This window comes from Poecile atricapillus, chromosome 1 (genome assembly GCF_030490865.1).
Source record: "Poecile atricapillus isolate bPoeAtr1 chromosome 1, bPoeAtr1.hap1, whole genome shotgun sequence".
Taxonomy (NCBI): Eukaryota; Metazoa; Chordata; class Aves; order Passeriformes; family Paridae; genus Poecile; species Poecile atricapillus.
The window spans coordinates 96195025-96220237 of record NC_081249.1 but is presented as its reverse complement, the minus strand read 5'-3'; the positions used below and the strand labels follow the sequence as shown (position 1 = coordinate 96220237).

Sequence of the window (25213 nt, the reverse complement as noted above, 5' to 3'; positions counted from 1 at the left end):
CAAGCCAGCAGGCTCAGAACAGGCCAGCTGCAGGGTAGCATAGAGAAGGTTACTGGGTAATTACTCACAGCTTTACCTTATGTCATCAATGTTCTGCAGGCTGCTCAGGTGTCAATTCCTGCTAAGCAAGTATGAGCCCCATGGGATAAAACCACACAAGCTGGCATTTCAACCACTGACAGGCACACAGTGTGCTGTTCTAAGCAGTTCAAGGTTGCAGCACACCTCCAGGAAGCACTTCACTACATCAGATCGTTTATCATGAGTTACAGGATTCCTGGACATCCTTAGATAAAAAAGCCAAACCAACCAACAAAAAAAACAAACAAAAAAATCACACCAAGAACAAAAACAAGCTAGGGCTCTCTGCATGCAAAAAACATGACTACTCTAACAAGAGCCTACAGCTTCAAGTTAATCCCAGCTAACATTTGCCTTGATGATATTGTTCAGATCAGTTTGTCCTCACAAGCATCAGACATTAAACACCAGGAGAGACACCTGGGAGTGACAAAATCCAGCTTGTTTGGTCCCCAGTCCTGAGGAGACTGAGGCCATCCTGATGGACTTGCTCCCATGAAGCACAGAGAAGGAAGAGGAGACTTGCATTGGGTGAGGCAGGATCATGGCTCACCTTCAGCTGAGATTTACAAGTTTCTGCAGTCTCTCACAAGGTCTAGGATTATTTATTGACCATAGAAGAAGATAAATATAACTTTTGCTCCCTCAGTTGCATGGAAGGTATTTCATAGCATGTCTGCTCTTCTGCCTAGCTCTTTCCTAAATGAAATTCTGGGTATGAACATCTACTTGAGACAAAGATGTGGAAAAAAGTGGTGGTAAGTTAATTCAAACAAGGAACAGATCTCTGAGTCGTTCTCGTATTTGGAGTTCTGTTTTGCTTTGTTCCTATACAAGAGATTGATACAGAATGAACCAGCTACTGAGGAGCACGAGAAAATAGCTATTCACTATGGATTACCACTATCTTAAAGGGATTTATTTAGACAAACAAAACCACATGTGATGAAAAAAAGTGAAAAGTTTGTCTTGGCTCGTTCCATTAATGCCCAAATTGGTTTTGGAAGTCCTGAAAGTCACTTTTGAAACTGTGTTTAGTTTTAAATAAACCAAATATTTCTGCTATGGAAGAAAAATAATGTATACATTTTTATGTTAAGTTTATAACAAGGCTTTTAAAAGAAAACAGTTACAGGTATTCAACTGCATCAGACTTCAAAAGAAAAAAGATTACACATACAATACAAAAATACAAAAAAATATTTTTAGAACTTACAAACTCAAAAGTCTAAGTGGTCAGAGCTTTCCTAAAATAATAATAATAATAATACTAATGATAAAAAAATACATTTCAAGATGCACTTTCCTTTCTGCACTTGCAAGTTCAACTTTAGCAAGAAGACAGTTTTAGAGGCAAGATGAAAACAATTAATGTATTGAATGCTACAACCATTTTCCAGCTGAAATTAATTTAGTGGTTGACACTATCAGGTATTTGAGTTTTAAAAAAATATTATGTTTGTTTGGGGTAGGGGAGGTGGTGGTGTTGCTGTTGATGTTATATTTAGCCAGTTCTGTTAGTAAAATGTTCTACAAATACACAATCTAAATTAGACTGAAATTTAGACAGTCATTACTAGCACCGAAATCCTTCAGCACTCTCCTGCAGTATGGAAGCTAAGAAATAAACTGACCAGATTCATGTCACTGCTGAAAATCACTGCAAAAGGAAGACAGGCAGGAAAAGGTCAAGTTTTATTTCCAAAGTTGACACTTGTTAGAAACATCAGGAGTGTGATACAGCATTCCTCGACCTGATAGTGTCCACTGAGGTCATAGGCATCAAGGCATTTTGTCTTAAATGGCAAGACAGGGAAAGTGCATCTTAGATTTTTCATACTTAAGCAGTGAGTTACTGATTTTTGGTGTGGCTTTTATTCCTTCTAGGCATAGTAAAGAAACATATTTCAACCAAAGGTGAAGCTTAATGTACATTAGCTTGTATTTTTGGTGGTGGCTTTTGTGTACCACTAGGAAATGCTAACAAGCACTACTCAAGGCTAATGATTTAAAAGGAGCACACTGAAAAGACTGATTTTACCTTTGTAGTGACTATTCTTTACAGACTGTATCTAATATACAGACAAGGCCCATTTCCTTAGGACAGAACAGGCCACTGAAGGTTACACATCCTACATGAAGTTTTAAACAAAATCAGAGCTAAGTTACCAGAGCCACTCAGAGCAACATAATTCCTAGTTTGCAGAGACTTAACAAAAGGTGACTGCAGGGAGAAAAAAAATCCAGGTTCTTATTATTTCCTGTGTAAGATTATATTCAAATTAATAGTCCAGTAACACTTCTAGCACAAGACCATGCTCGCTCTCGTTAGCAGAATTCCTAGGAGTCAAGTGTTTCTCCTGTTATGAGGAGGGAGCCAGAAGTGAGAATGCAAGAGCATTCAATTTTAACCTGATTAAAGAGACAGTAACCTTTTTCATCCACCTTATTTAATCACTGACAAAAAAATTATCTTAAAAAGGTACCACTCCAATTTCTTTATTATCTGTAACCTTTTGAAACTAATCACATGAACTACAAAATTAGCAAATGCCTTGAAATCTGTATACAAAACATAAATTACCTCTAATTTCAAACTCATTTATTAGTGTACCACTCAAAGTCTTAAAAAAGTGGCTCCAAAGATAGTCTCATACCATTCTTAAAAAAGGAAACTGTTCCTTTAATGTTACACCCTCCCCTCCCCCCAAAACACCCAACTTGTAATCCACATCATTTAGTTATTTTCTTGGTCATGGACATTTCCAAGATGAGATTTTATATTTCGTTCCCATAGCTTCTGGTTGTCAGAAAATCCATGCTTTCCTTTATTGAATGAATTTGGTCCTGCTGAGGTTGGTGTATCCCTGTGAAAAGTAAAACAAGAGCAGTTGAGAAAGCCAGCTCAAATATAGTAGACTGTGCCATGTGACCCTGAAAATGACAATTTCAAGCCCTGTCTGCCCCAGAAACTACCACACATTTCCTTCTGCTACATCAGGAGCCTTCACTCTTAGCAACTGTAAACTGGCCACAGAACTGATCTGTACCCAGTATGTCAAAACAGAGCGATGAGATGGGACAGGAGAGGAGGTTGCAGTGGCAGTAATTGCTGCCAGCTACCAAGATTAAGAAACTTAAGGATTCAAATCTGCTACTGGAGAAAAAAGAAAAACTATCATACTAGAGAACTTCCAGAGTGCCTGACTTTAAAAGAAGTCATGATAAACACCTCTAAAATACAAATTCTCAAAATTCACCCCTAATTCCAGTGGTGTCTCCTCTGAAAAGGTCCCTACTTATTTTAGGACTGGTCCCCTACCGTGTCTGTGGCAAGCAGGAGAATTACATGATTAATTATGAAGTCCTTGTTTTTCTAAGAGATGTTTCTTATCTTCCCCTTGCACATGAGTTTAAAAATGTGACCAGACTACCTACTTCAAGGCTATTTATAAAAGGGAGAACCAGAAAAATACAAAGTAGAGACAAGCAGGAATTCCTACCTATTACATTTACAAGAAACAAATGAGTTTCTATTTAATGCAAACTCAATTACTTCCTCAAAAAAGGTAAATAAGATTCAAAGTTCAAATGCAAATATACTATTTTTAACCTGTAGATGACACATTTGAAAATCTTGTTTCTGGAGAAATACTTCTTCAACATATTCTACCTCCCTGTAGGTATTTGTATTCTCAAACCATCCTTAAGATCTGCCCTGAGCCAGGGAGGTACTTCACACATTCACCCTTCTCCACAGCATAGTTCAAAGCTGCCCTACCTTCCGATGTTCTTCATGCGCATCTTGGCTTCAGGGGGCATTTCTTCTGGTTCGCTCTGCAGGGACAAAGGAGGTCAGAGGAGGGCTGAGCGCCTGTGTTTCAACACTTCAAATGCCTGACACGATAAAGGCTGGACTACAGCCCTACAGGACAGCAAAGTGACTTTGGACAAAATGGAGGTCCTACACAGTTATAGAACAAAATACAAATTCCTCCGTTCAACTCTATGTAAGAAGGAGCAGTAATGTAACAAAATATTTAGCAAACCAGAAGCAGAACTTTCCTTTGTCTCCCCCAACCAAGCCTAGAGAAAGCAAGTATTAATTCAAATTATGTTGTGCATCTCATTTGCAGGGAGAAGTTATCGACATTTTAATGATTTCTTGAACCAACACAGAGCTACTGTACGTTCTAAATCAGAGTCAAAAGAGATGCTTCTAGGTTGAAAATTCCTGACATTTATGTTAAGAACCTTAAATAACTCACTCTCTCTGCCTACCACACCAATGGTATTTTGTGCTGATCACTGGCTTATTACTCACATCTTCATCTTCGTTGAAAGCTGCTGCTACAGAAAGCGTTTTTGGAGCCAGGGTTGGAACAGGCTCTTTCGGCTTCTGGAAAAGACAAAACGCACAAGTAACGTAAGTCTACTAACTCAAAAAAGCCACCCTTGGCTTTTAAAGTATTTTGGTAAAATTAAGTCAAACACCTTCACTAAAATGGGCAACCAGGGGGATAAATTTTTGTCTGAATCAAGCATATAAAGGATTCTCTAATGAAAAAGGAAAAGGACTGCTCATTTATTTGTGACCACTGCGAGCAGCAAGCTGAGCCCTCTCATATTACAACTCCACAGGCAGGTCTTAACTTTCTAGCACACTGCAGGGGTACTCAGCCATTGGTGCATGACGTGAACAATTAAAACAGAACCTGAACAACTTGTGGTATTCAAAATTTTACTGTGTCACTATTTCCATTATTCTTTTGGGATATTCTTATCCATCAATGTCAGAAAAAAATGAATATGTTTATTTTCTTCTATTTTAACAACATGACAGCTTTCTGGCTTAAAACAATTTAATGCTTTTAAACTAACAGTAGAGATAATAATAGTATCTAGCACAAAATCCGATTAATATAAAGTTCCTTTAAAGAGTATTTCTTTTATTTCCAATTTTTCATTCTTCTATTTGAAGTGTAGGAAGCTGTCACTGTTACATGTTACACAGCAGTGGTACCAAAAGTTACTTCAACATCACTGAGAAAAAAACAAGTTACTAGTAACAGATTGCCACTATGGTACTAAATCAATCCTGTACAGTGCTTTCTCCATTTTGCCTTTACTGGCAATTCTTTAAAACACACTCCTAGAAGCTGGTACTGCAGTAGAGCCCTTATGCAACTGCCTACAGCTGTTCTTTACTGATACTGCACAACATATAAATACCACACCATTTTTAAAGCATCTGCGCCCAAGGAATGGGGAATGTACTAGGGGAGTAAAAATGACTGAAAAGAAACAGGGTAAATTTCAGCACTGTGCCATCTGGTGCACTGTCAGTCACCCACTAAATTCAGTGAACCAGTAATCCTGAGCCAAATTTATTGTCACTTTGGACATGAGAAACTAAAGCATGCTAGAAGCTCAGAGAAGGAAGCCTTGTCTATTTTTCCAAAGTCTGAGCTGACCTGACTGCATTTATACCCAAGAATGCTGCCAGCCCACATCTCCCTTCCATCTCAAAATAACCGAGCACCCTTTTAATCCACTGCAGGTCTCTAAAATGCTGGCATTGCGGGTACATGGTTTTCATGATTAGAGTTTGAGTTTGGTGCAGACAACTACTCATAACATATCCATCACAAAAACAGGTGGGAATTGTAAATGAACTCTATTAAACAGAGACGCAGCCCCTGGCTTGTCCTTGGCCAAGCCAGTGGAGGACTACTCTGGAAGTACAGTCAGTCATCAGATTCCCACCTGAACAAGAACAAGGATATCTTGTGCTGGAAAATCAAGTGGATCAGAATTCTTAGAAACCTATGTAACAAAGCCCCATCTCTTGCATTTAACATGAATAAATCATACTGACCTTGCAAAGTCATGGAAATATGCTACAACTCCCCCTGCTAAAATAAGACCTTTGGAGTGGAAGACAACCTATTAAACCATCTAGATGTTTTCTTCTAGCTTTAAGCATCCTATGCAATGAAGCTCCCAGCAGGCATTTCAAAGTACCTTCAACAGCTTAACAAGTCTGCTCACTTCCCTCGGGAAATTATTGCAGACTTATCAAATCTCATTACAAAATTATTCTGTATGTTCAAAGATCTACAGTTCATTTCAATCAAGTCTTATGATTCCTGAGACTACTGACCTGATATTAATCACCTTGAAGTACTTACACATGCATGACTAGCTGGCCCTGCAATGCCTGCTTAAACTTTACCCAAGTTACCCTCATGGGAATTCAAGGTTTCCTTCTGCAAGGAAGCCTCCCCAAAGTACTTCCCTTTTCCCTCAGTTCCCTAAAATTAAAAGCTCTCAGTAACTTACATTTGCTCCCAGTTTGATGGATATTGCAGATGCCTTCTTTGTTGTCTGACTGCCTATGGAAAATCCAAACTTGGACATTTTGGCAGGAGCAGGCTTTGTGGTGAAGTCTTCAGCTTCTTCATTAGCTGCCCGTTTCTCTGCGCTGCGACTCGAACTTTCTCCTCCATTACTGGAAGAAACAGTCTTAGTTTTCACAGGTTTTTCTGCCTCTTCTTCAGGTCCTGGTGAAGTCGAAACAACTTACCAAGATGAGCTACTTTTACTGAGCAGATTGATGGGAGCAGCAACCTCAAAAAGCATTATACTTTGGGTGCAATAGGTAAGATGTTTTTAGTGACAGCAGTTTCCACCAATGTATATTTAGTGGACAGCAAAACACAAAGAGGAGAAGAAACTGCAAGCACTCCACTACTTGTAAAGAACTTCTTGTATGAGCCAGGAAAACAATCTTGAAGCACCATCTCTTTATTTAGTATGGAAGTCAAAGTTCACGTAGTAAATTAAATGTAGATGACTAAATCTTTTTAAGTTTTTAAGTTGCCACAGATAAGCTTTCATAATTGGAATCCCAATTCCAAATCTACAGTAGATAATCTAAGTTAAAATTAATTCTACTAAATTTCTACAAAATCATGTCCATGCCAGTCTCTAGGCTTGTCTGGCACAACTCTAAAATCATGGGAGTGACTACAGTGAGGCCGGCTGTCTCAATCATGTTTCAAGTCACTGCTTGTCCACATCTCATCTGTAATATATCTGCCAAGCTCTGCTTGAGGAAGGAATCAGCACTAAAAAAACATATATATGGATTTCATCTTTTCTGTTTTTGTATAGTCATGGAAAACATAGCAGCTGAACAGTGATCCACAGAGAAAAAACATTCAAGTAACGCTTCCATTCCTATAAAATCAGCTTCTTCAGCTACACCAAGAGACAAAGGTGTCCTTGGAAAACTCATACTGAACAGAGTAAATGCTTCAGCAAAAAGACACTTCCCTGCTGCTGAAATAAGCAAACCACTGCAGTAGCAGAAGGGGGGAAAAACCAACACACATTAAGGAATGGACAGGGAAGTGCTCACAGTAGCAGTTTAAAACAACTGGAGCTAGCACAAGTTCCTCATCACATCAAATGGAGAACAGCACCTTCCATGCACAGCAAATTCCGACCATCAGGGGAAAAAGCTCTTTGCACTGCTAATGCAAAAAGCTACTAGGATGAAGCAATGAGAGAGAAGAAAGTCTGAACTGGGGGTCAACAAGATTGTAGTTCTGAGAAAAAAAAAAAAGAAGCAAACAACATCAGGAAAGAGAAAAACTAGGGACTCAATCTATATATATATTTGTCTGCTATTTCCCAAATCATAAGCAGCAGAATATTTCTATCCCACTCTTCTGGGTATCAAGATAGTAAGTGATTGAAACCAAAATTGATTTATCATTCACCTTCAGAAATATGGCAGATCACAAAAAAAATTGTAACTTTAATCAGTTTCACTGTATTAAAAAATGGTACTAAAATTTGATCCAGAAAATATAGATATAAAAATGAAAAACAAAGGAGGAAAGAGAAACAATCAAAATTTACACAAGTGACCTTGGGCACTGGTAGCTGTCTTAGCACAGTTTACCAAACAGCAGTCTGCAGATACTATGAGAGAGCATCCTTACAGCTAGTCCATGAAATCACACTAAACAGAATGTTCCAAGCCCAGCCTCAGTACACTAGGGACTGTGCTAGTGTAGGTAAAAGTTTCACTGGCCTTAAAAGCGCTGGAACCACAGGGTTAAGTCTTCTTTTTCATGACATACAAAATCCATAGCAGCCCAAAATTCAGGGCACAGGGAACCAGTCCAGTTTCCTAGACTAAAGGTCTAGGACCTTCTAAAGGTCCTAGGACTAAAGGACCTTCTGCTAGCCTGAAGGTTATTACACTGCCTCTTACAGCTTACTTCTTTTAACTGCAAATTCTCAAATGCTGCTAAGCACAAGGTGAAGCCTAGTACAACCTACCCACATCTGTTTTCTCACCAAATCCTAAAGAGCAACTCTCTCAGGATCAGTTCCTATCAGCACTGCATTCTGAGTGTTATTTCTAATGGGCTTGCCAAAGGATGAACTCCAGACTGCTGAAAGAAAAGCTGATGTTTGACAAGAGCTGTAAGGGGCACAGGACAATTGGGGAAGGTGGGGAGGGAGCCGTTGTGCTGTTTGATTTCTGCAGGAAACAGAAATGCAGACATATTAACCATTAAACAGGTCTCTACCATCTCCCATGCCAGTCCATATAAATATTCCAAGATACCAAGGCTGCTTTATTGTTTCCTGGAGGTCACACTTCACCTACAGAAAGCACCAGTACTATTTCCAAACTAGACTGGCTAGTGCCCTTTTCATGGATTGCAGTAAAAAATTGTCCTACTTCACAGCTAAGTTTTACTCATGTGAATCAACAAACCACACAAGTGGACAACTTCCACTGTCCAGGTGGCTGAAGTGACAAGAGTGACAGTGCCAGCTGCACAGCATTTCAGGATCTGTTGTCCCTGGGAGTGCGACCACTGGGGCATGTGGGAACAAACCAGTCACAACTACACTAATAAGTTAATGTTAATATAAGCCCCACTATCCTGGCAAAAGCTAAAGACTGCAAATTGCTTTCAAAAATCCTCAGGTAACATTCCTCCCCAGAGCCATGGTTTCTCTACTCATTCAGATCATGTTTCAGCACACAGAACAGTACACAGGGCAGGATGAATTAATGATACACTGATGCTGTCCGGTTACTGTACTACTAATACAAAAAAACACCCAATACTATCAACAAAAAAATAAAAACCAAAAAGCCACTGAGGCCCAACAGAGAACCAAGGGTCAAGGAACTACCTAAAATCAGTATTGTTCAAATGTCAGCGATTATAAAAAAAACCATTCACTGTTGAGGCTATCCTGATTGGTTTACAAGCCTGATTTAATTTTTCAAAATATCTAAGAAATGCCCTCTCTTTACAGATATACTGAAACAAAATAAAAACCACCAAACCCAACTAAAACAAAAAGAAAAAACAAAACACCAAAAAAGAAAAGCAAACACACTGTCCTCTCAATTTTAAGTAAAGAAAGAAGAAAAGAAACATACAATTAAAATTTTCGAACCAAATAGTGCAGAAATGACAGGAATGTCCAGTCATAATACAAATACTGTAAGACCAAACAGGAAACTTACAGATTGTTGCCAGGTAAAAAAAACCAAAAAAACCCAAATTATTAAAACAGCAATTAAAGAATATTCACTGTACCCATTAATAAAAAAGGTATCATAACTGTTGGAAGTTAATCTTTAAGGCTCTGTCTTCATCCTTGCAGCCAGCAACAGTCGTATTTCTCTCAGAACACGGCGTAAGTACTCCATGTATTTTTACGGGAGAGAAATAGCGCATTCGCATGGACAAGGAGAAGCTGGTGTATTTTCACAAAAGCGCCTTTAAAGCTGAGCACAGCAGGCCCGACTCGGCCTCTCCTTCAGCGCAGCCCCCTCAGGCCCGGTCCACCCACTATCCCCGCAGGGCCGGGCACCGCACGGCCCGGCCCAGGCAACTCATGGCCGGGTGAGGCACACCTGGACCAACCCTTCTCCCCCCCACCCCCTCTGGAGCAGCCCGGACCCCTTTCCCACCCCACAGCTCCGCGGCGAGAGGCGCTACATGTTCACCTCCTGCGGGCAGCGGCCGCTTCGCCTTCTCCCCTTCGGCTCTGCTGTCCGCCATTTTCCCCCGCCTCCTCCGCCGCCTCACGCGCCGCGCACGCGCGCCGCTCGGGCCCGCCCCCGCGAGGCGCAGCTCGCGCCCAGGCCGGCCCCGCCCCTGCGGCGCGCGGAGATGGCGCGGGGGGAGCGCGCCGGGCGGCGCCGATGTGACACTCGTCCGGAGCCGCTGCGCACGTGGGCACGGCTTCCATTCCCTCCCCAGGGGAAAGCGGCGGGATCGGTCACCCCCCCGGCACTCCCGGCATCGCACCCTGAGCCTCTGCCTCACGGGGGTGCGAAGGAACCACGTCCGCTGCCGCGCCCTCCACACTGCGCGTGGTTTTAACGATTACCTTCCGTGATTCACAAGTATTATCTCATTGCCTCCTCGGTGTTTATAAATATCTAAAGTGTGTGGAGGTGGTACGCCAAGAAGGATCCGGGCTCTGCTCGGCGGTGCCAGGAAGCAACGGGCAGAAACTGATGCACAGAAATTCCACCTGAACTTGAGGAAGAAATTCTTTACTGTGCAGTGACCAAGCACTGGGACAGGTTTGCTCAGAGGGAGCGTGGAGTCTCCCTCACTGGAGATATTCAAGAAACCTCCAGATGCAATCCTGTGCCATGTGCTCGGGAATGACCCTGCATGATTTGGGAGATTGGACCAGGTGATCCATTGTGGCCCTTTCCAAAGTACCCAGTCTGTGATTGTGTAACACGAGTTCAAGTGAGCAGTGACATCACCTTCCCCTCACCCCAGCGTGCAAGCCAGTCTGCAGATCAGAAGAGGCTGTTTGTATCGAGGGAGCGCAAATGACAGAAGGGACATGGTACCCAACCTATGGCAGGAGGTTGGAATTAGATGAGGCCCCTTCCTGCCCAAACCATTCCCCAGTTCTCTGACATTCAACAGCACGTAGCACCTTTGCTGTCTCTTCCTCCTTTGCAGAAAGTGAGTGAAGCACACACACACTCACACAGCCAGTCCTTACACTTAAGGGCTTCCCATGAGCTGAAGGCAGCTCTCAATCATGTTATAGATACATATTATATTGTTGGCTTTTCACAAATATTAAAATGAATGTTATGTGTATAAGAATGGGAAATTTTGTTGTGTAAATATAGTTTTATTTTTGTTATTGATAAAACTTAGAAATAGTAGTATAATACATATATGTTAGGCTACAGCATAGTATTTAAATAAAAACTGCTTTTGTTTGTATAACCCAAAGACTGAGAAAAAAAGAAATAGCTAGAGAACTCCTGCATTTGTAAACTATCTTATCCAGATGAAGACAGAAGTTACCAGAACTCTGGGGGGGAGGAATTTATTACATTTCTGGTATCAGGGAATGTAAATCTCAATGGCGCCAAGACGATTGATCTATTGGGAAGGGGGCAAGAGAAAACTAAACAAAAGAACACCAAAGATCCTAAGATGAGTGTATGAATATGTATGAGAATTTATGGCTATGTTTCTGGATTTAAGGATTCTGTTTTTAAGGGATAATCCTTTGTCAGTAAGGTGTGCTCTCTTGGCTGAATGCAGAGACCCGACTGTATCTGTATAGTTTTTTTTTTTCCCTCCGAATTGTCTTTTTTTTATTAAACTTTTAAATTCTATAAAAATTATGTGACCCTCATTTTTCACAATCATCACCTGGAACACCACCCTAAGGTGAAGCATTGTGTACTTCCCAACCACTGTAAGCTGAAAGGAAGCAGCTCTTTCCCTGTGCCAAGGTTATCCATGCCTGGAGGTCCCTGCACCTCACAACAGGCAGTGAAGGGCAGTATCGGGCTAGTGAACCTTCTGCCTTCCAACCCCCACCTTGCAACAGCACGTAGGAAGAGGTCCCCAGGGAGTGGGTCAGCACCAGCTCATCATCTGCCATCACTGACTTCAACCATCACTCACAAAGAAAACCCTCCTCATCCTACAGACAGCAGAGCAGGCCTGTATTTAGCTGCCCATGGCAGCTCTGCAGCCTGAACACAGACTTTCACAGACACCAAAACATTTTGAGCTGTGAGAAATATTAAAAGGCTCTCTGCTCCTCCAAATATTTACTAATAGGACTGTTTACCATCTCGTAAGTTCCAGCACTTTGGGAAATCTACATTACATGGCCTGAAAACACAGGTACTCTGGGATAAAAGTCTTACACAAAAGAAGGTAAGTTGTTTTTTGGTTGTTTTTTTTTTTTTTTTTTTTGGTGCAGTCAAGAAATTTTCCTTATTCCTTCCAAACAGCGACTTGATTTGTGCCAGATAGAACATCCAGAAATAAATGGTGCAGTACCCCAAACTCATGCAAGGTTCTAACCATTTTAGTTCAGCTACCAAAGGTCAATTCATCTGCACAGAAGAGGACTCAGGAAGTAATGGGAGAGGTCTCTTCTACTTCATCTTAGTAATCTTTTAGAATAAAACTGTAGACAGCCTCCAAAGTAGTGAGCTCTGAAGACCTTTGCATTCAGTAACAATTACCCTTGTCCAAGCACAGTTCTATTGAACAGACTGACAGTCTTCGTGTAGAGTTATTCTTTTTTTTTTACAACAGATTATCTCATTTCTCTTACATAATTTCAATAATGTGTGAACAAATTTAAACAGTTGGACTACTAAAGTAATTTAAAAAACCCAACTCTTAACAATGATCATTTCAAATGTAAGCAACAAAACATGTTCTGGGATGAAGAGCTGAACAGAGTTCCAGATGTACCGAGAAGCCGAAGCATTAAAGGACACAGCTTGTGTGTAAAAATTTCATTCTCCTCCCCATCATTCTACTTTTGCTTTAGTTTATACTTCTTGGGGTAGCTCTTGGCAAATCGCTTTTCTACTTCTTCTCGTGCCTTTCCAAGTTTAAGTGTGTTGACCAGGTCTAACGTTTTTTTCAGTTCATTTACAGGTTTGTTTACAAAACCACAATATTTCCTTTTTGGAACAAATTCCAGAGCCTTCTTCCAGTCAGCAGTATCTTTCAAGGTTAATAAAATATGCATCATTTGATCCAGTGTGAGATTTTTGGCACCACTACTCCAAAGCAAATACTTCTCCAGTGGAAGGGCTGCAGTCTCCAGTCCTAATCGCTTTGCCCGTGCTAAAGAGACTCCTGTTTTTATGCTCCTGTCAACCATTGACCCAACAATATAGATCTTATCGTGATCAAATGTTTTCATTACTTTGGGAGAATCAGCTGTCAGATAGATAAGCTTATCCTTTGGAAAGATTTCTGTGTAGCACCGGTCTGTCACTGTGATAAGCAGTCTGTCCCATGCCTCTCTATAATTCTTGATAAATTCCCTATGATAGAGGCTATCATCTTTAAAGTTACAGAAGTGGATATGGAATGGATCCACAGATTTCCGATTGCAGCTTTCACTCATTACTATCTGTCTCACTGTATTTGCGACTTCTCGGACAGACATTTCTTTCTCATAAGACATGTCAAATACTAGAGGCTGGCCAAAGATCATGGATTGAGCAGCCCTCCAGTTGTATGCTTTATCCATAGTGCTGGACCACATACATATGAATGGACTCTTTTTCGTCTCATCTGTTTTTGAAGCTTGATCTTGTGCTTCCAGCCTCCTTTCCCTCTTCTCATCCATCTTTCTTTTGTCATTTTTCTTGTGAAGTTCTTTGAGATGCAAATATTTTACATACTTCTTTTTGGCTGACTTAGAAGGACACTCCATAAAAGTTTTTAACTCTTCTTCACTAATATTTTCTGGAACTGCTCTGCCAGCTAGTCTCCACATCTCCAAAGTCTCACGTGCAGCAGCCAAACTGGAAAGCTCCTTAGGTTCCGAGACCATCTCACTGACCTCTTCTTGCAACCCGGATTTCATTACCTTCTTCCACTCATCTAAATCTAGTTTTTCTGAGGGTTCACATGCCTTGTCCTGCTTCAGACAAAGTGATAAACTCAGAGTTCTACTGAGTGGAAGCAAATCCTTTTTCATCCCATGTTGTGCAGCAAATGGAAGGCCAGAACTTCTTAAAATTTTTCTAAGAAGCATATTCGCAGACTGCATACTTAGGCATGTGCTGTGTTGCAACTCTTATCTGCAAAACACCAATAAGAGGGGAAAAAAATTTGTCAGAAATCACAAAGAAAACATATGCAGATTTTTATTCTTAGTAACACTGACAGAAAATAGGTTACTTCTTGAAGGATGCTAGAAATTTCTCCTTCTATGAATTTTTTACTGTTTCCTAAATAAAACCAGCTTAAAACAACTATACTTACTGCAATTCAAAATGTAGTCAAACAACCTTCAAGAATTGTCCAAGATCTCTTTAAGTTATCTGTATCACATGACAAGCCTTCACAACCAAAGTCAGTGAAAATACTGCATGGAAACCAGAAGTATTTTTAAGTAATTTATCTATCCTGTGAAAACAGAAAGAAGAGATGGAAGAATGACAACTAGTACAGGAAAAGACCATCTTTTTTTTTTTTTTTCTAAATTGTTTGTGAAATTGGAATAGGCACATAAAGCTAAGGACATAAACCCCCCCCCCCGGTCCCATTAATTTTTTCCACATTTGTATATAAATATGAAAGGCCTGCAGAAAGAAAAACACCCAAGAACATTTAATAGTTTCCTTGGCCTATGCATACGACTGAACTAAGTATCAGTGAAGTTTCAGTGCTTGAGGAAACATGATTTGAACAAAACTAGAATTAATTCCCAATTTTTAGATCAAAACTCACAATCTTCCTAATAAACTGAAAATAATGTGATACACAGAACAAGAAGTTAAACTGAATACTGGGTTTGTAAATACATACCTGCTCAGATGGAGGTATGTATTTACATACATACGTACACAGAAGACGCAGTGTATGATCTAGAAATGCTATATAACCTAGCCTGTGTTTTACTATACAGTAATTGGTCAAATTGGTGGCTTACCTCTCATGTTCTACCATTATTAAGATAAAAAAACAAGAACCACCAAGCAACCTAACAATGTGAAAATCTGTAAGTGTTACAACAGAAGTATCCCTAATTTTACATTGAGGCATTAAACCTACTGGCAAAAGTAATAATCAAAAAAGCATGGAGAAATCAAGGGATCAGTTCCTCAATTAACTTACATTACTGGAGCTCAAATTAAGTCAATATTGAACACTGAATTTACACCATTACAATACCTGATGACAGCTTTTGACAGAGCCTTCCAGTGTGTCAATCAAGCTAACATCATTACTGTACGAATTAAGCTAAGGCTCTTTGAAGAATCTAGATTTGTAGCACCGAAAGTATTTTTCTTCTTCTTTCTTTGCTAGCATGACTTCACTGCAACTCATCTCAGTAACAGAAAGGCTCTTCACTGATATTTCAGAGACTGAACAACCTGCTTTACTCCTCCAGCACAACTGTCCGCTCAAAACCACAGAATCACAGACTGACTAAGGTTGGAAAGAGCCACAATGGATCATCTGGTTCAACCCTTCAGGGTCATCCCAGAGCACATGGCACAGGGATATATCCAGACAGGTGTGGAATAGCTCCAGTGAGGGAGACTGCACAACAGCTCTGGGCAACCTGTTCAGTGCACGGTCACCTGCAGAGTTAAGAAGTTCTTCCTCACGTTCAGGTGGAACTTCTGTGCCCCACTATCTGCCCGCTGCCTCTTGTCTCATGGCTCGGCACCACGGGGCAGAGCCTGGACCCATACTCTCGGCACTCGCTTTAGACTCTCACTGATGAGGCCGGCTGCAGGGGACCAGCACTGCACGTACACGCTCTTTAACAACTGTTAAACCAGCCCACGAGTACCCGAGCCGCGGAGCGCCCGCTCACAGTCCCCAGCCCCGCGCTGTGCCCCCCAGCCCTCCCGGGGACACCGGCGCGCCCACTCCCCGCGCTGCGCCGGGGGCCCGCCAGGACCGCGGCCTTCGGGGCAGCGCGCCGCGGGTGGCGAGAAGCACCTGCCGACCTGCGGCCGCGCTCCCGCCCGCTGGGTTCGGTCGGGGTAGGGCCGGGCTGGGCCCGGGCTGGGCCGGGGCCGGGCCGGGCGGGCCCGGAGCCGCCCCGCGGTCACCGCCGGCCCCGACCGCGCCGCCACCGCCGCTCACCTCGCGGAGCCGCTGCGCCTGCGCGGGGCGCGCCCGCCCGGCCGCGGTGCGTGCCTCGGCTGTCCCCGGCGCTCCGCGGCTGCGCCGCCAGCGTTCCGGGCTGTCTGCGTCCCCACGGCGGGAGCTGCGGCGGGCGGCGATCCCAACTCTCCCGTATTCCGTTCCTGGGGAGCCCCCGGGCACTGAGGGGGCTGCCGGTGGGTTCTGCAGCCGCCCCTGGTGCGGGGCAGGGTCTAGCCCCGCCGCCGCGCTGGGCCGGGGCGTGCGGCAATCTCCTGGGCCCGAGGGTTTGTCAGCCCGGCCTGGTGATCTGTGAAGTCTCTCTCCGTTTCCCTCTCTCCCTCTCTTCTCTCCCCTCCCCTCCTTTTTTCCTTTTAAAGATTTTAATAGCACAGAGAAGTTTCGCTTCTTTTTGGCCCGCAGGTTGCTGTTGTTTGATGTGCTTTGTTTTGTTGGTTTTTTTCCCCTGTCAGGTAGGGATTTTAGTGGAGACCGTGGTCTGTCGCGATGAGTTTTCTGCTGCCCAAACTGACCTGTAAGAAGGAAGTGGATCAGGCAATAAAAAGCGTCGCTGAGAAGGTTTTGGTTCTCCGTTTTGGAAGAGATAATGATGCTGTTTGTCTGCAGCTCGATGATATTGTAAGACAATTTTTTAAATTTTTTTTTTATTTTTTACGGATTGTACAAGTATAGTTGGTGCATAGAAGAAAATGTTGCTTTTGCTAAGATAGGGACTCATGAAGAGTTTGGTGCTAAATATAGAATGAAATTATATTTATAAAAAAGTTTGAAAAGTAAGCATCTGTGTTATTACTACTGTAGTGGCTGAACAAAGTGCTTGAGGTAGACAAGATGTAATATTCTATACCTGCTTAAGCTAGTAACATAAGAGAAACAGGCTTTATAAAGCTTGCCACCCTCTTTTCCTCATGTCTCACTGTAATTGTCATCTGCCTTTCTCACTCTTTCCAAGCTTGCAAAAACAGCTCATGACCTGAGTAAAATGGCAGTCATTTACCTGGTGGACGTGAACAATGTCCCAGTGTACACCCAGTATTTTGACATCAGTTATATTCCATCTACTGTATTTTTCTTCAATGGACAGCACATGAAGGTTGATTATGGGTAAGTCATCCTACCATTGTATATTAAGCCTGTAAGAATTATCAGTCTATGTTACCATGTCTGGAGAAGATGACATTTGAAAATTATAATGTTGTTACCAGCATCTGTATTGAGAATTCTGTAGGAAGCCAGAAGTATGTAAAATAGGGAAGTAATTTGAAATATGCTCTGATACAATAAGTAGGTGAAATATGTCGGACTCTGCAAAAAATAGTAAGAAATGGTTAAAATCTTAGAAATGACAGTGCACCGGTTTGACCTTTGGAGGTCACAGCATATTCCTGACTTGTTACAAAGTTAGTTCATTCTTTCAGAATGACTAGATCAGAGCTCCTTATCTCATTTGGGCATCTTTTCACATTTTTAGGTGTTTTTTCTCTGAATATTTTAATGTTATTTTCTACCTTCTAAATTCTGCCTTTGTCTTATGCTTATATTTAGGTCTCCAGATCACACCAAATTTGTAGGAAGCTTCAAAACAAAGCAAGACTTTATAGATCTGATTGAAGTGATCTACCGTGGAGCAATGCGGGGAAAACTCATTGTGAGAAGTCCTATTGACCCCAACAACATTCCTAAATATGACCTTCTCTACCAAGGAATTTAATGGGTTGACCTAAGAATTGCACAAATGGATGATGTTGTATATCCCTTTTTCCTTTGAGCGATTTTGGCCTCCTCTGGCATTGTGGGACAGTTTGAGCAGTTATCCTGAAGGATCATATTGGTCTCCTTCTGAAGACAGATATTCTGTCACCTCACGCTTCTCTCATAAATAAAGCTACATGTTCATGAACGGAGTTCACACAAGTGACTGTTCTTTGAGTTGCATGCTGACCAGCCCTTACAAAACAGGCAGGCTTTGTGCATCCTCAGCTATTCCATGTCCAGTGCAACCTTCTTCAGGGAACTGAGGCACTCTGTTAGTTGGCTGTTTAGTACCATTTTCATTCAGATGTAGTAACAGTAAACCTGACATTAATAAAAAAAGCTGTGCTTGCTCTCAAGAGCAGTCAACTGAATGTGCCTTTCCCATAGAATTTTACATTTTACCCATTGCTGCGAAACAGGACAGAAGTTTCTTCTGAGAGAGATGATGACTGAAATCTGAAATGGATATAAAGGGAAGTTGCTAGTCTCTTTTTGACTGGGATTGGAATGTTCTACACTTGTAGGAGAAGGTTTTGTCATCCTTCAAGAGATTTTTGTGGCTATTGAACACTTATGATTCCCATGGGCTTGAACTGAAAATTAAGAATAACTCTTTTGTTTACATTCACTTTAAAGATTATTTGAACTTCTGCTTGTACACATTGCAAGCCTTGGGTATGTAAATTTAAAAACTTTGTTTCCCATCTCTGTCTAAAGTCAAACAGCTGAGAGGAAACAGCAATGTCAGTACTTTGCATCAGTTTGGTAACTGCAGGTTGCTGGACTATTGTATCTATAGCAACTCACGTCCAGAATTCTCACTGTCTTGGTTGGCTTTAAAATGGAAATTATTTCACCTCCATGTGTCATGTTTGGGGCACACCAAGTCTAACTGGAGGGAAGGAAGTAGTGTGTACTTCCCTGGAGCATTGTTCAGCTTAACAGCAAATGTTTCAAGGAGGAAGGTGAATGTTCCAACTCTTGAAAGATTTTAAACAACACATGGTACAGAGAAGGGAGAAAACAGATTTTGTACATGCTCTTTCTATTCCAAACTTGGCCTTCTAATGAAGCTAAGTACTTAAGCAAATGTTTTCCTGATAGTTTAGTCTGATTATACAGCCGTAACTATAGAATGTTTATTATAGAAAATGATAGATGAGAGTTTGTGCACTTTAACATCTTTAATTCAACTTTAAATTTCACAGCTAGCCAAAGGCTTTTGGCTTAAGGCTTTCAACAATGCATTTCTTTCCTAATAGTTAACTTTTGTCTTTTCCTTCTCAAAACCAAACTAGTTTCAAACAACTGTGAATTTCTCCAGTGAGATGAAGGTGCTTAGGTGACGGCAGGCTGCAGAGGCAGTTACAAAAGGAAGAGACCACTTCCTTTTATCAAAAACAAACAAGTGTACCTTTATTTATTGTCTCTCTTCTTACATGTGCTGCTTCTGGTTGCAACAGGTGAATTCCTCAAGGCTGTTGTGATCTTGGCTTTCAGCTTGTTCTTCAGGTACTTAAAGATGGGTTGTAAGCAGCAGGAGGGTGCTAAACCATACTTTTCTGTTCCAGCAGACAAAGTAGGACAATTTACTCTCATGAGAAAGCCCACAGTTTTATTTAGGGGTTTACTGTTTGACACCCATTCCCGGCAGTTTCTGCGTATCCATTCCTGTATTTCTGGATCGTGTCTGCTCTGGTGCTGCATGTTGTGCGTGGAGTCGATGAATGCCACTGAGTACACTTTATTTATCACCTCATGTTTCCTCTGCACCAGCAGATCAACAAACACTAACCCCCCATAGCCATGGGCAATGAAGGCCACATTCCTGGCTGCACTCTTTGCAATGAAATGATCCCATACATACATGGTATGCTCGTCAGGGCTGCTGCTGCCCCTCTTGGGGATCCACCAGACAGACTGTGTAAAAGTAAGTGCTTCTTCCCTGGCAGAAAATCTCTCATTTTCAGTGTTCAGATCAGTGAAGTTGTCATTGGGGTTCAGTACAATCACTTCCCATTGGCTTTGCAGGGCCATTTTGATGAATGGTATTTGTGTTCCATGTCTCAGGCCCTCACTGACAATTGCCCTTCGCCCCCACTGTCCAGCACAAAAAACTCCACGGTCCTGAAGAAGAATAATTAGGCTAGAGGAACTTGTTAGTGCATTTTTGCTCATGAAAAAGAAACTTCTTGGTTCATCCTGTGTAGCATCGGTAGGAATATAAACCTTCTGCAGCATGCAGACTCTTTCCAGGAGCTCATAAACATACTGGGTAATAAAATGTCCCAGAACTTCGTAGCGTTTATGATTCTGCTCATGTCCATTCTTGTAGTAATTGAAAACAAAGGACTCATTTGTATCCAGGTGCCTCAGCTCCCCTTTTATATTGAAGTCATATTTTAGTTCCTCTTGATACTGTGAACCCTCTGTTAGTTTCCTCAAACTGAGTTCACGCTGTATTTGTAACCACTACAAATTAAGAAGACTATCATGGCAAAGTAGTGATAGACCTCCACACAACACCTGTCTACACATCCCCCCGCCCCTTGCATTAGAATTCAGATTTAAAACCTGTTAAAAATGAAATACTTGCTGATCCAGAGTATTTTGTGGTGATGTATAATAAACCAGCTGCCTCTAAATTCTCTTAGAGATGTCAGTTGCCAAGTTCCAACAGCAGTAATTCCTCTGCATTTATTAGGCCTTACTTTGTTTGGTAGTTAAAAATTTGTAAGCTAGCATGTTTATTTAAAGACCTGTTTACAATAGTTTGAATTAAAGGCTTTAAGAAGGTGGCACATGTACATGTTTCATTGTTCACTTGGACAACTTTTATTGCACTGTGTCCTAGCCATTTTCTTGGAACTCCACGAGTTCCAAGGCCGCCTTTGAAATACAGGCCTTGGCAATTGGAAATAGTCCAAAAGTCATACTGGATCCTGAGTTTTTAAAGAAAAGAAGCTGCACTTACTAAGGGCTCCAACCTTCCTGTTGCTTGTGTACCAGCATACTCTCCATGTTCTACCTTCAACTGTGCTAGAACAGATAAATACATGTATGTGTTTGCTTTCTGCTAATCACTCTAGTTAGTCATTCATCCTTGCAAGCACTTGCCACATGGAAATATAGGAATGGATGACAGAATAAACTAGCCACTGTGGTCCAGGAGCCAGAGAAAAGAAAGTCCAGGCAGCAAACTATCATGATGTTGGACTGAGGTCTCTAATGTCAGGTTATCTGTACTGACTGATATGAATTATAGCAGGAAGTGATTTTTGTGCAGCTGAGAAATTAAGCTTAGCAGAACCTTCTATTTTCCTAGTAACTCTTCAATCTACTACTGACTGTCACTGGCTGTAGAATGGCAAATAGGGTATAACCTTTGGTGTGGTCAGAATCCTATCTTTACAGAAGTTTACTACTAATACAGTTTGGTTTTTTTGTAAATTATCTAAATCAAGTTATATTTGGTAAGTTAGACTGTGTAAGTTTTTCTTCATGAACTAAAAGAAGTTTTATAGAACACAGTAAATTACATTCTATATTAACAGTCACTGTACCATCTGATAAAGCCAATTACTAGGACAAAAAGTGATCTGAATATTTTCATGTAAGTGAAGGGCTACTGAAGATTTCTGGAGGCAGAAACAAACAAACACAGTTTTATATAAGGTGCACATATGACTTTCCTTTGCCTTCAAGATGCAAAATGAAAAGTTTTGAGGCAATTAATAATGGGTTATCACTTAAGAGTTTACTTAAATAGCAGCTTAAAAGTATATGCTTATTATTCCAGAGGACTGATTTTATGGTAGTAACACAATTAATTATAGAATTAAAAAGTAGCAATTACAGATTGTTCTAGATACAGCTGTATAATGCATGTACTTCTTTGTTGTAAGTCTGCATTCTAAATCAGCATTGATAGCTGTTTGTACTTCATTGTCTATAGATAAACACAATATTCAAGGTTGTAAAGGCTGCCAGCATATACAATTGCTACCTTAATTTTAAAAATTTGCTTTTGGGGGAAAATTAATCCCTCCTTCCCTCCCACTTTTCTATTCAGATTCTGAAATGCTTCAGATGTAAATTCAGCTGGTGCTTGTTGCAGCATTTAGCATATTCTAAACACTACTGCAGTATCAGTACTATAAAATATCCATAAATATTACTTAGTTTTCCATTTAAAACCACCTTATTCTACTAAAGCCTGATATTACCGTATGGTCTCCTGTAAAATCTGTCATCATCATAGAGGGAAATCTTTTTCACTCTGGGAATGTAGAGTGTAGACAAGTCCTCTGCGTGAAAAAAATAAACCAAGTCATGGTTTCAGTTTTCATTACTTTACGTACCTAGGCGTGTATCTACAAAACCTACCAATACCTTTTAGTTTGTGGTCATGTAAAGCGCTCCAAATAGTTTCCAGTTATAAACTAACCTTTTATGTTTGTAATTCACACCCGACAATAAGTTAAAGCTAAACCTCGAGTATGAAGCTGAACATTTGTCCACACCAGTTTTCAGTCCCACTACCAAGAAGAAAACAAAACAGAAAGCTCCATGGAAAACTTACAATTCTGAAGCTGTCCTGAAAAAAAACACAAAACCACAAAGAAAAATAAAAAAACCAGACACCCAAAACAAAGCACAGAACAAAAACTCCCACCCAGCAAATCTTCGTCTTCCCTTGGCTGCAGGAGGATTTCTAAGGGCAGCAGCTACAAACCGCGGCCAGCCGGGGTTATGAGAGCGCTCCCCGGCTGTTCATCCTCCCGTCAGGGGATTAACCTGGCGGGCTGTGGCTGTCAGCTGAGGGAAACATCATTAGCAAGGTACAACTTAAACCTGTGTCGGGCTCGCTATTGCTTCTTTAAAAGCATGGTTTTCTCGGTTCTTCCGTGGCTTTTAGCGGGTCAGTGCCGAGCTTGTCCCGAGCAGGTTAAAGCTCGGAGGGCCGGAGGGGCCGCGCCCGGCCCGGCGGGGCGGTGCCCGGCCCGGCCCGGCCCGGCCCGGAAGTACTGGGGGAAGCTGCGCAGGCGGCGGCGGTGGCGCCGGGCTGGGTAAACAGCTCCGGCAGTGGCGGTGAGTGAGTGAGTGCTGTGTGCTGCTGCCGGGGCCGCTCGATCCCACCCGCTGCCGGCTTTTCGGCTGGGGAGAGGGGAAGAAGGCAGGGCTGCACCCGGCCGGCAGCACCTCTGGTGTCTGCCGCGAAGGAGCGAAGCCGGCAGGGCGGGGGCGCACCGAGGGACGGAGGGAGGGCTGGTGGCGGCGTAGCTGCGTCTCCGGGAGAAGGCTGAGGAGAGAGTGTGAAAAAGTGGAGTCGCTGGCTCAGGCCCTCGGGATTTGCGGGTTTGTCAGAGGGAAGCCGTTCCCCTCCTAGCGGGAGGAGCCGGGGCCGGGGCTGCAGAGCTCGGGGTCCGCAGTGCTCCGCCGGCGGGCAGCCGTGTGCCAGGGCCGGGCTCATGCGGTGACAGCCCGGGCGCGGCCGCTCCTGGCCGGTTCCTGTTCCCCCCAGCTGTCAGGCGGCCCCCGTTTGTCGGCGCTTCCTCATCGTAGGCGTCGGAACTGGCAGCACTTTAGCTCTCCTTTATCGGTCTGTTCACCATGCTGGGAGACTATGGTTCTGAGTTAAAAGAGACGCTGAGATAAGTAAAAGTCCCCGAACTTGGCCTCTTGATAGACTCCAAGCCAGCTGTAATCTTTGAAGGTCTTATACCACAGTCACATAGGGTATGTATAAACAGAATGCCTCGAAGTGTTGGAAGCTCTGAGGCTGTGTTCTTCCAGTCATGAAATTTATAGATTTAACAGGAATCCTTGCCTTTTATTTATTCTTGGAGCCGTTTCAGTGGTACAGATGTTCTCTTTTACTCCTTTTTACTCTGTAGTCCAAGTGTGAACTGCTTGTTAGTTGTGTGCTTGCAGCAAGGAGTTAATCAGTAAATGTCTTAGCTAAGGATAAATTCTAGGACAATTTCATTAACAATTCTGCCTATGCTGACAATCTAGAGCCTTGCCTAGGTGCGTGTCTGGCTTGTATTGTGGCTGTCAATTACTTTTTACCAAGGCCTGTAGTGACAGGACAAGATAGAATAGTCATAAACTGAAAGATGGTAGGTGTACATTGCACATGAGGAAGAAATATGTTTTACAATGAGGATGTTGAAACTGGAACAGGTTGCCCAGAGACAGAAGCAGTGGGTGCCCCAACACATGGGAGTGTTCAAGGTCATGCTGAATAGGCCTGATGGGTTGAAAGATGTCCCTGCCCATGGCAGGAGGGCCAGGCTATAAAATAATTTAAAATCCCCATCCAACTCAAGCTACGTTATGAATGTGTTTTCTTTGTTATAGTTTGCTCAAAAATTATTTTCTTGTTCTTTCTTAGTGCCTACTACTGTGATTTTACTTTTCCTCTTAATCAATATACCAGAAATTGTTAAGTTTCTTTCTTTCTTTTTTCTTTTTTCCTTTTTCTTTTTTTTTTTTTTTCAGTAGCGAAAACCATGTCAGGAAGAACATCATCTTCAAGTCATGTCAGTGTAAGTGTTCCTGAAATTTTCAACATTTTATTTTGAGGCTGTGGTCTTCCTAGGGTGTTCTGATGTATTTTCACAACCAAATTCATTCTTCACTGATCTAACTTTTGCTTTGTTGTAACATGCTTTCTTGGGAAACTGTTTATCGTGGTAGCAGTCAGTACTAATGTCTACTGTTGTACATCAATTAATACATTATAGGCTTAGTATTTGATTACACATAAGCAGGGTGTTTTCCAAGTTATTTTAAGACCTAGGCTAACACCTCAAATTTTAGAGTAATTTGAAGTAAGTAGAACAGATGCAAATGGTGTAAAACTTGGTTATCTGCAGAGATGTACTCAGAGGCTTCTTATGCTGGTGTATACGTTTTCCTAAAATATCCCTATTAGAAATAGTTTCTAGCAGTGGGAGTACTGGTGAGAATAAATGGTGGACATAGGAACTGGTGTCATTGGGTAGGGTCTGGGTGATCTAGTGGTTTAGAAATAAGCTGTTTCCAGCACTGTGTTTATGCACTTTCTCTGGCCCTTGCTTTTACAGGTGGGAACCTTCAGGAAAGTATTGCTGATTTAGATGAGTCTGCTGAGTGCGTATGCACATATATGTGTAGAGTTAGTCACT

General features: G+C 41.9%; 5 protein-coding genes across 17 annotated transcripts in view; 2 read left to right on the top strand and 3 right to left on the bottom strand.

Moving 5' to 3' along the window:
• Positions 1-978: 978 nt before the first annotated feature.
• Positions 979-10241, bottom strand: PCNP (PEST proteolytic signal containing nuclear protein). 2 transcript variants are annotated; one of them, XM_058842003.1, is made up of 5 exons: positions 10136-10241; positions 6424-6644; positions 4406-4480; positions 3863-3918; positions 979-2948 (listed from the first exon to the last, which is right to left on the bottom strand). In XM_058842003.1, exons 1-5 carry the CDS (start codon positions 10188-10190, stop codon positions 2819-2821), a joined length of 537 nt encoding a protein of 178 aa, XP_058697986.1. In that variant the 5' UTR covers positions 10191-10241; the 3' UTR covers positions 979-2818. The 2 variants fall into 2 exon arrangements, with proteins under 2 accessions (XP_058697986.1, XP_058697975.1); XM_058841992.1 differs by having other exon boundaries at positions 10100-10201.
• Positions 10242-11479: 1238 nt separating this feature from the next.
• On the bottom strand, positions 11480-16391 carry TRMT10C (tRNA methyltransferase 10C, mitochondrial RNase P subunit). Of its 4 annotated transcripts, none has more exons than XM_058855155.1 (3): positions 16266-16391; positions 14427-14570; positions 11480-14242 (listed from the first exon to the last, which is right to left on the bottom strand). In XM_058855155.1, exon 3 carries the CDS (start codon positions 14209-14211, stop codon positions 12958-12960), a length of 1254 nt encoding a protein of 417 aa, XP_058711138.1. In that variant the 5' UTR covers positions 14212-14242; positions 14427-14570; positions 16266-16391; the 3' UTR covers positions 11480-12957. The 4 variants fall into 4 exon arrangements, with proteins under 4 accessions (XP_058711138.1, XP_058711118.1, XP_058711128.1 ...); XM_058855135.1 differs by lacking the exon at positions 16266-16391 and adding an exon at positions 16127-16219; XM_058855145.1 differs by lacking the exon at positions 16266-16391 and adding an exon at positions 16119-16206.
• Positions 16325-18329, top strand: TXNL4B (thioredoxin like 4B). The gene is made up of 4 exons (XM_058855173.1): positions 16325-16462; positions 16739-16904; positions 17239-17390; positions 17832-18329. Exons 2-4 carry the CDS (start codon positions 16773-16775, stop codon positions 17995-17997), a joined length of 450 nt encoding a protein of 149 aa, XP_058711156.1. The 5' UTR covers positions 16325-16462; positions 16739-16772; the 3' UTR covers positions 17998-18329.
• A 1111-nt stretch (positions 18330-19440) lies between these two features.
• On the bottom strand, positions 19441-23514 carry LOC131580276 (putative protein FAM172B). Its single transcript, XM_058841354.1, has 5 exons — positions 23050-23514; positions 22717-22768; positions 22268-22348; positions 21016-21080; positions 19441-20513 (listed from the first exon to the last, which is right to left on the bottom strand). Exons 1-5 carry the CDS (start codon positions 23512-23514, stop codon positions 19458-19460), a joined length of 1719 nt encoding a protein of 572 aa, XP_058697337.1. The 3' UTR covers positions 19441-19457.
• SENP7 (SUMO specific peptidase 7) overlaps positions 22767-25213 on the top strand; it is a 44918-nt gene continuing 42471 nt past the window's right edge. For 7 of the 9 annotated variants that reach the window (XM_058862789.1, XM_058862767.1, XM_058862740.1 and 4 more), the window contains exons 1-2: positions 22767-23132; positions 24546-24592. In XM_058862789.1, the coding sequence (XP_058718772.1) occupies positions 24557-24592 (36 nt within the window). In that variant the 5' untranslated portion in view covers positions 22767-23132; positions 24546-24556. The remainder of the gene's footprint in view (positions 23133-24545; positions 24593-25213) is intronic. The other 2 variants (XM_058862722.1, XM_058862749.1) reach the window with 2 other exon arrangements.

Coding starts and splice junctions, on each gene's coding strand:
- LOC131580276 (XM_058841354.1), bottom strand. CDS start 23,514: ATGAGCCCGGCCCTGGCACACGGCTGCCCGCCGGCGGAGCACTGCGGA. Junction 21,081..22,267: donor ATTTTACAGGAGACCATACG/GTAATATCAGGC, acceptor TATCTGTTCTAG/CACAGTTGAAGGTAGAACAT. Junction 20,514..21,015: donor CAGGAAGGTTGGAGCCCTTA/GTAAGTGCAGCT, acceptor CTTAATTTGTAG/TGGTTACAAATACAGCGTGA.
- TXNL4B (XM_058855173.1), top strand. CDS start 16,773: ATGAGTTTTCTGCTGCCCAAACTGACCTGTAAGAAGGAAGTGGATCAG. Junction 16,905..17,238: donor GTCTGCAGCTCGATGATATT/GTAAGACAATTT, acceptor ACTCTTTCCAAG/CTTGCAAAAACAGCTCATGA. Junction 17,391..17,831: donor CACATGAAGGTTGATTATGG/GTAAGTCATCCT, acceptor GCTTATATTTAG/GTCTCCAGATCACACCAAAT.
- TRMT10C (XM_058855155.1), bottom strand. CDS start 14,211: ATGCAGTCTGCGAATATGCTTCTTAGAAAAATTTTAAGAAGTTCTGGC.
- PCNP (XM_058841992.1), bottom strand. CDS start 10,190: ATGGCGGACAGCAGAGCCGAAGGGGAGAAGGCGAAGCGGCCGCTGCCC. Junction 6,645..10,099: donor TCTCGCCGCGGAGCTGTGGG/GTGGGAAAGGGG, acceptor CGACTTCACCAG/GACCTGAAGAAGAGGCAGAA. Junction 4,481..6,423: donor CCATCAAACTGGGAGCAAAT/GTAAGTTACTGA, acceptor TGTCTTTTCCAG/AAGCCGAAAGAGCCTGTTCC.